The 9365-nt window shown below is 31.5% G+C and overlaps 1 protein-coding gene across 1 annotated transcript; it reads right to left on the bottom strand.

Annotated features, from left to right (window-relative positions):
* Positions 1-552: 552 nt before the first annotated feature.
* On the bottom strand, positions 553-4772 carry LOC127710753 (NAD-dependent protein lipoamidase sirtuin-4, mitochondrial-like). Its single transcript, XM_052216715.1, has 3 exons — positions 3875-4772; positions 2620-2763; positions 553-775 (listed from the first exon to the last, which is right to left on the bottom strand). The coding sequence occupies exons 1-3, from the start codon at positions 4514-4516 to the stop codon at positions 632-634; spliced, it is 930 nt and encodes a 309-aa protein (XP_052072675.1). The 5' UTR covers positions 4517-4772; the 3' UTR covers positions 553-631.
* Positions 4773-9365: the final 4593 nt, after the last annotated feature.

Genomic DNA, 9365 nt, shown 5'->3' with positions numbered 1-9365 from the left:
TGCAGTTGATATGTTGCAAGACTACATTTCTGCCCCTCTGTAACACACCTTTTTTCATTCAAAAACTTCAGCCCTTTCCCTTCATTTCAGTCGACCCATATCGTAGAACCTATCTAATTTATTGTTGTTTTGTTTGTGTCCAGAATATCCATGAAGAAGTGTTGATGTTGGGCAAACAACAATTTAAAGATCCATAGGGTTGTCATGGTGAACAAGCTAAAACTGCTGCCCACACCAGGCATTGTTTAAAGGTATAACCCTATTAAGGCTACAGAAGCATTGGACTATTTTTTTTCTAAGTTTCTTTATGAAAACCTTTTTTTCTCCATTTGGGAGCACACACCTGGTGCCTGTCCTCCCCATGTAACTGTCACTGCATATTATATTTCATCACTTCCTGTATGGTCAGGATGAATAAGGAATATCACCTGAGCTGCAGTGTATACATATAATTCTAAAGATTCTACAAAATATAGGGATGAGGAAGACATTAGCACTCAGTCTGCTTGAAGTATTTATCATAAATAAATATTTAAATAAAATTACTACCAATTAAAAATCAAATAATCAAATAATTTAATTATAAAAAAATTTCACATCTATCATGTCTATATACATGATATACTTTCAATCATATATTTTCTAGAATTTCAGAACATTTAGTGTTTATTTTAATGTTGGCTAGTTTATCTGCCCTTGTTGGTCCTATACTAACAATAGCTATGGGTTTCTTCTGTTCATGAGCAGCATTTACAAATCTGTATCCTGAGTATACCTTTAAAACATAAAAGGAAGTCATTTCAATATCACAAAAAAGAAAAGAAAAATACCTTAGAAAGAAAAAAAGAAAAATCATGGTATTAATATACATAGCATATAAGCATATTAAATGTGCATGTAATTTCCAGTAATTAGCATGATTTGACACCACTTCTTAGGTACATGTATATATTATTTTCCCATAGTTTTATAATGTAATGATTTGGTATTGTTTGTAATATTTTTTTTATGTATGTATCTTTAACTTTTCCCAGTACAACTGTGTGAAATTTGGCAATTTCCCTGATGTCTGTAAACACTACAAAATAGATAATAAATCTTATTTTTATGCAATTATCTACATCCACATGGCCATAAATTATAACTAGTCATCATGGGGTTAACCTTGACCGAACTCAAACTTGAACTGCTGTCATTTGTTGAAAATTTTAAGAAAATCAAAATCCTGATAATATGCTCACCTTAGTATATATGTACTAACACCCTCATTAAAAAAAAAGTTCTAGTTTTTGAAAACTGAATGAGAAGTTAGCAGGACAAACCATGTACCCATCATGCCTTATATAACCAAAACATGACAAATTTCAACAACATGCCATTTGTGAAATATTCATGGAAAACCAAAATCCTGACAACATGGACAATATTCACACATTTAGACATATGTCATTTCATGTATAAACGTTCAAGCTTAAAAACTGAGGAGAAGTTAGCCAGAAACAACTACTGTGGATTCATTTATTTTCGTGGGTACAAATTTTCGTGGATTGAAGAAAACTAGCATTTTCGTGGATATTTGATTTCGTGGTTTTGCCAATGTCAGTGTACAAGGCAATATAACATTTGTAATTCGTTGAACATTTAAATTCGTGGTTCACCTGTTCCCACGAAACCAACGAAAATTAGTATCCAACGAATAATAATGAATGCACAGTAATGTACCCTGCATGCCTAATACTACCATGACATGACTAAGTAAACAACCAGCTATTATTTGTTGAAAATAAAAAAAAAACAGAATTCTGATAATATGCACACCTTGAATACATGTTCTTACACCCTGTATAATATAATACTTCTAGCTTAAAAACTATAGGAGGACTAAGTCGAAAAAACTTTATACCCTATGTGGGTGGACGGACATACAGGGCCTGGGTAAAACAATATGCCCTCTAACATTTTGTCGCAATGGGCATAAAAACTAGTTTTAATTTCTTTTAATCATTTTACATGTTTTATGTTAGTTGGCCTAAGTAGAGTCACTGACAAAACAGACCCGTAGCAAGGATGTCTCTGAGGGGGTTATTTGCAATTGGTGTCAAGACGCTTTGACTTTTATAGTCAAAATTAAATCTCAATTTCAACTTAAAATAGAATTTTTGTTGTATGGGGGGAAGGGTTGTCTGAACTCTCCTGGCTACTAATATGCTAAATTGCAAGTTATTTTATAAATGTAAAACAAACCAAGCAACCTGCAAATTGATGTAACATGCATGTAGTTATTCAGTTTCTCTTTAAAAATAAGGAGATGTGGTATGACTGCCAATGAAACAACTATCTATCAAAGTTAAAATGAAGTGGATGTAAGCAATTATAGGCAACCGTACGGCCTTCAACAATGAGAAGGGTCAGCTATATATCTCTGTTGGCTTTTGCTTAAGTAATCAGTGGCTTATCACTTTGCACAGGGCTTTTGCTTAAGTAATCACTTTGCACATGGGTTTTGCTTTATAAGTATTCACTTTGCACACAGGTTTTGCTTAAGTAATCACTTTGCGCATGGCTTTTGCTTAAGTAATCACTTTGCACACTTAATTTTTCCTAAAGACACGTTCTTACCTCGAGTGATGATCCAAGTACAAGAAGACTATCAGACTCTTTCACCTTATCAAATACAAAATCTACTCGAGGTCTTGGAACATTGTCTCCAAAGAATACAATCTCTGGTTTTAATACTCCACCACACTTCTTACAAGAAGGAACCTGAAATAAGTTATATACATAATACATGACGTGTACATGTTGACATGCAGAAATTATTAACAACAATGATGCTCATGATGCTGGTACCAAATAAAAATAGAGTTTAGGGTTTCCTCCTTGAGACATAAACACTAGGTAGGCAGGGACAGGATTGGTTTTTTATTTTGCTAATTTTTTTATACCTTGATCATGTTGAGTATATATCATGAACTATACATGATATATGTGGGTCTGAATGGGGTTTACAGAATAGAGAATAATGGACCAAGGTTGAAGAAAAATAGGCCCAAAAAATAAAGAATGTAGAATAATTGGACATGTTGGATGCTAAAATATAAAAAAATAAGAGAATAAAATTTTGGCAAAAAATGTAAGGAATATATATGGAAAAAAAATTACCTAAAATTTAAAGAATACAGAAATGAAGGCTGCCACATTGAGATCCTCATGTACCTGTTTACTACCACTTACAAAAGTGTGAAAATAACCTTTAGGGCTACTAAGCCATTTTCCAGCATTAAAAATAGGATATCATAAGTAGAGAAACCTTAAAAAAAAAACATATGTTATTTTGTGTCTGGAGTAAGGATGACCAATATCTACATACCGAAATACAGTGAAATTTTTTGGCAAGTTTCCATTGTCAGTTATTATTTACTAGATGCCTTATTGATCATATTGAAGCAATGTTTGTAACAACAGCAGACAGATCATCTGATCACACATGCTTACAATATAAACTTCTTCATTCTTAATATAACTGGAACAAATTGCCAAAAAGTCAATGATGTTTTCTGTAATCTTAATCAAATTTTGAACTTTCAATTGAGCAAATATGAGTTACATGTATGTATGTAACAGGAAGTCTCATATCTTGGTAAAAATGTACCGTACATTGTATCTTTTTGGTGTCAGAAATATGTATTAATAGCTTTTATAGTGAAATGACACAATGAAATTCACATGCAGTGAAATACCATAAAAAGTGTAATCTATATCCGGTTACCCAGTATATTTATTTAGAGATAAAAACCATGCCCCCTTCCCACTCCCACAAAAATGCTCAATGGTCAGTTCTAAACCCAATACATGTATATGTACATGTACCTACATTAAATCCATTTATCTGTTCTTGACTGAGTTGTACATCTCCATCAGGTGCCATGTCAACAGATTCTGAATGCCACATAGGATTGTCTCCCTTTATCATATCCTGAAGTTCTGGTCTCGATATCATATGTTTACAATCTAAACATTCCACTCTGTGAGCACTTCCATGTAGTTCCGTCAGATTTTTACTTCCTGCTTTGTAATGTAGAGCATCAACATTTTGTGTCACCAACCAATGAAGATTACCAATTGTTTCCCATTCACTCAAAATCTTGTGTGTATTATTAGGCAATACAGATGAAAATGTAGGCCAACCTACAAAATTTCTTGCCCAGTATCTCTGCCTTATGTCTGCTTTTTTTACAAAGTCTTGATACTGGACTGGTCTATTTGAACTTCTCGCATATAGTCCCACTCCTTCAGATCTATAATCAGGAATACCACTTTCAGTTGATATCCCAGCACCTGTTATAACTAACAGTCTTTTAGAATTATGAATGAATTCCTTGAATTTATCTACATCTGTCTCATTTGCAGGTGAATGTGGTGGAACAAAATGTGGACGTGAAGACTGAGTTGTTCCTAACACTGAATACAAACGGAAGTGTTTTACCAGCGGCTCATACTTCTTGATTGAATTCATGTCTATACTATAAACCTCTGTAGAGGGCTAAACCCTAGATGTCTAATTTAAAACTGTGACAGCTCTTTGAATGTGCACATACATGTATGATAAGAAAGTTATAATACTCTACATGTATGTTATTTCAATATGTACTGCAGATCAGGAAATTCTCCAGGTGTATAATTAAAAGCAATTTTTCTAAAATCATCAGGTAGATCATTCCATAAACAGAAGCTGTATATTTAAATGAGTTCTTACATAAGGTTGATGTTCGAACCCTAGGTAATCTACAATATTAGAATATTCAAAATTATATTTACAGTCTTTCAATACAACTAAATCATTCTTTAGTATTATTTATAAGTGTTGTTGATATGTTTGTTCAGTACTGGTGCACCAGCTCGTAATAGCTTTTTTTATATTGATCGTTTTCACCAGTTTGTCTACATTTTGTACCATCATGACCATTGTCTACAGTGTCAACATGTATAGAATGCCCTCTTTATGATATTCAAAGGGAAGATTTTTTTTCAAAACATTTCTAATAATTGTTATAATTTTAAAAATTTAAATAAATCTTCTAAATTTGTATGGCTCTTGACCCAAGAAAATGTAACTCTTATGGAAAAACTGGGCTGTTATATTTGTGATTGTTTTGAATTAAGGAGATCAGGTATGAATATTGACACTAAGTCAAGTAAATGATTTGAGAATGAATGCATATAATGTAATTTTATTCTTTTATTCACAATATATATGTGGTTTTTGGCTCTGATTCTGACCAATGCTAATATACTAAATATATATTTACAAGTGACTATTATTGTTGTTGTTACCAATTATGTAAATCAATTGTATCTGATTTTATGCCCTTTATGGGCCCTGTAATTTGGGAAATAAAAATATTCTATTGTATAGGTTTAAAATCAAAAAATTTATCATGTTGCATGTTAGCTTTAATTTCCAAAATACTAGGGTGTGTTTTTTCTTCAAAAATAGTACCTTTGACTATGTCATTAATTGGCAACATTAACAAAAAAAGTATTAAAGTTGTCACAAACATCTTTAGTGTTGTTTAAAATTTTATTTTCGTCCACTAGTACAATTTTTTGTTGGCTGCAGTTAGACTTTTTTTTAGAGAGAAATGGTTTAACTGTACTACAAAAGTGTTTACATTTTTGTCCTCCAGCACATCTTTCTTGAAAACAAATATTCACCGATTTTCTTTTTAATTTTGTTACCATATTTCTTTGGGGGGCAGATAGTCCAAATAATTATGACGTCTTGAAAGGCTATTATATTTTTTTTCTTTGACGCCTTACATCGGTCGCAGGAAGGCGTCAAAGCAAAAATTTAAAATAGCCTTCAAAGACGTCATAATTATTTGGACTAGGGCATGTACATGTAGGGGGCAGACTGATTATGAGCAGATCATGATGAGGTGACATACATCATTGTACATGTATCATGCCTCCATAGCGGGTATTTTTCTTGATCTTGTCTGTGTGTCCTGTTTAACAGAAACTTTCTGAGAAAGGAAAGAACACACAATTTATACTTCTTATTTGTCTTTTGAAAGACCAAAATATTTCAGTAACATTTTGTTGAGAAGTCTTTTATATGGTACCTTGTCAAAAACAAAGTGTACCTGTCATTAAAAGTTTGACGTAGGAGGTTTTTTGTGTCTGATATTGATACTTAAAATGTAAAGTAGTTACAAACCTACTAACCTAGAGCAAGGCAGTTTTCCAATTTGTGATTACGCAATCATGAACGGAAATGTAGTTTGCTATCTTAAACTCCGAACCGTACATGGACTCTCGACTCCTACAAACACTCTCTATTTTGCTGAAATGTCCAATAAGGTCATACATAACAGCAAGGAGATTAAAATTGAATACTAAAAATGTAAATTCAGTTCAAATTTTGTCACCAAAAGGGTATTTAATTATGCAAGTTTTAAAACTATAAAAACCGAGTTTTACTATCCGTTTCCGCATCTGCATGCATTGGGGTTGCACTAATGACAGGACGATTGCCCGGATAGTGACAGGACGATTGACCGGATGAGATGTGTATAGTCATAACTGTTTTGTTATTCGGTAGATTATTTTAATATTTGTAGACCTTAGAGATATTACACTATATTTTATGAAAAAAAAACAAAATAAATGAAAAAAAATATTTTTGAGCAAATAAAGTTGACCGGACGGATTTCACACTCGCCGATATTCGCTATACATATATTCAACTGGTCGACAACAGGTGTTAATATTTCTTTTGTTTTACAATATTTGTCGATGAAATTAAGGAATCTGTGAGAATAATAAATATTTAATACGAAAATTTAAACTTTATAGTAAACAAAAATGTTTTTCTGCAAAAAAAGTTGACCGGACGGTATTGACATACGCCGATGTACGCGTTGATTATATTGAACTGATCGACAAAAAGTGTTTATAATTTTTTTGTTTTACAATATTTTGACATGAAACTAAGAAATCTGCGAGATCAATAAATATATGATATGAAAATATAAATTTTGTAGAAAAACAAAATGCTTTTCTGGAAAAAAAGTTGACCGGACGGTATTGACATTCGCCGATGTACGCGTTGATTATTGAACTGATCGACAAAAAGTGTTTATAATATTTTTACAAGAAACTAAGAAATCTGTGAGATCAATAAATATATGATATGAAAATATAAATTTTATAGTAAAAAAAAATGTTTTTCTTCAAAAAAATTTGACCGGACGGAATTAACATTCGCCGATATATGCTTTAGCAGAGCGTGTATACTCGGGGGGTGTGACTTTTTGCTGTTCCCATGGCCAACGGGTACATACACCGTTTCATCTCCCTCATAATGCACAAGTATTAAGCTTTTTTTACTTTTGAAACTATATGCAGTTTTCTTAAACTGTAAAGAACCAACTGGTCTTTTTCTACCGTTTGTATTGTCTGTTGTTCCTGGTAATCGGATTTTGTAAAAATGTTTTTTAAGAACATCATTACCAATGGTGACTGATTTTGTACCATTATTTATCCACAGATATTGGTCACATTTCCAATCATCTGCCCCAGTTTGAAACAAGTAAACTTCGTTTGCCTTTGGCTTATAAGGGGGAACATTCGATGTACGAGATGTTTCGGGATTTGTTAAAATATCTACTATTTCTGTTTGATGTAATACATCTGTATACATATAGACAATTGACCCACTATCCATTTTGATATTTTGTCTACTAGTAAGAGGCGCTATAATAGTAGCAACGCACAATATATTGTGATATCAGGCTCAATAAGACTGATAGTCGAGAATATCTAATTATTTATGTATTCATAAATAGATTTTCGACAACTGTCTTTAAAAAGACTGTGACATGCTTTTGAATAAAGCAATATATAGTAGCACTATTATCGATCTATTTATTTATGTATTTATAAATATATTTTCGACAACTGTCTTTAAAAAGACATTGTTTTGAATAAAGCAATATATAGTAGCACTATTATCAATCTATATATATATATCAATATGTATTTGAAAATTGTCTTTAAAAAGACATGCTATTAAACAATTTATAGTAGAACTATAATTTGTGCGATCTGAACTGGTTGAAAGTCAGAGCAGATATGACCGAACAATTGAGTAGTTATTACCAGAGACATATAATACAATTATATGTCTCTGTTATTACTAGGTGAGTTAAAAGTTAATCTGTAATCTTGAACTTTATCAAATTTCTTCTTTGATTGGATTCTAATTGCCAACTGATTATATAAGGTAATTCAATTAAATGTATATGATGTCTCAGGTGTGAAAACTTTAATGACATGTTATTTGGTTTGATTGGTGATTACGACAAGTGTCAAAATTAGATTAATCTAATTAAATATCAGTACTTCTAGAGTGCCGTGGTGAACTCACTCAAATCAAAATTTTGGGCTCAAAGTTTTTATTATAAAGTTTATATTTTCGTATAATATATATATTAATCTCACAGATTCATTAATTTCATGGACAGATATTACAAAGAAAAAAGAAGAGATATTAACACTTGTGTCGATCAGTTCAATATATTTAAAGCATATATCGGCGAATGTTAATTCTGTCCGGTCAACTTTTTTTGCAGAAAAACAATTTTTTTTACTATAAAGTTTTAATTTTCGTATAATATATTTATTAATCTCCAATATTCTTAATTTCATGGACAGATATGGTAAAATAAAAGAGATATTAACACTTGTGTCGATCAGTTCAATATATTTAAAGCATATATCGGCGAATGTTAGTTCCGTCCGGTCAACTTTTTTTGAAGAAAAACTATTTTTTTTTACTATAAAGTTTAGATTTTCATATCATATATTTATTGATCTCGTAGATTTCTTAGTTTCATGTAAAAATATTGTAAAACAAAAAAATTATAAACACTTTTTGTCGATCAGTTCAATATAATCAACGCGTACATCGGCGAATGTCAATACCGTCCGGTCAACTTTTTTGGCAGAAAAACATTTTTGTTTACTATAAAGTTTATATTTTCGTATTATATATTTATTATTCTCACAGATTCCTTAATTTCATCGACACATATTGTAAAACAAAAGAGATATTAACACTTGTTTTCGACCAGTTGAATATATGTATAGCGTGTATCGGCGAGTGTGAAATCCGTCCGGTCAACTTTAATTGCTCAAAAATAATTTTTTTCACTTATTTTGTTTTATTTTCATAAAATATAGTGTAATATCTCTAAGGTCTACAAATATTAAAAAAATCTACCGAATAACAAAAAAGTTATGACTATTTATATCTCATCCGGTCAATCGTCCTGTCACTATCCGGGCAATCGTCCTGTCAT

The sequence above is a fragment of the Mytilus californianus genome, unplaced genomic scaffold (genome assembly GCF_021869535.1).
Source record: "Mytilus californianus isolate M0D057914Y unplaced genomic scaffold, xbMytCali1.0.p SCAF_8, whole genome shotgun sequence".
NCBI lineage: Eukaryota > Metazoa > Mollusca > Bivalvia > Mytilida > Mytilidae > Mytilus > Mytilus californianus.
This window is presented reverse-complemented; position numbering and strand designations above follow the sequence as displayed.

Excerpts from the sequence above, each read along its gene's own strand:
- LOC127710753 (XM_052216715.1), bottom strand. The coding sequence starts at position 4,516 with ATGAATTCAATCAAGAAGTATGAGCCGCTGGTAAAACACTTCCGTTTG. Across the intron at positions 2,764-3,874 it reads AACAGATAAATGGATTTAAT|GTTCCTTCTTGTAAGAAGTG; the intron begins GTAGGTACATGT and ends AACTTATTTCAG. Across the intron at positions 776-2,619 it reads TACTTGGATCATCACTCGAG|GTATACTCAGGATACAGATT; the intron begins GTAAGAACGTGT and ends TATGTTTTAAAG.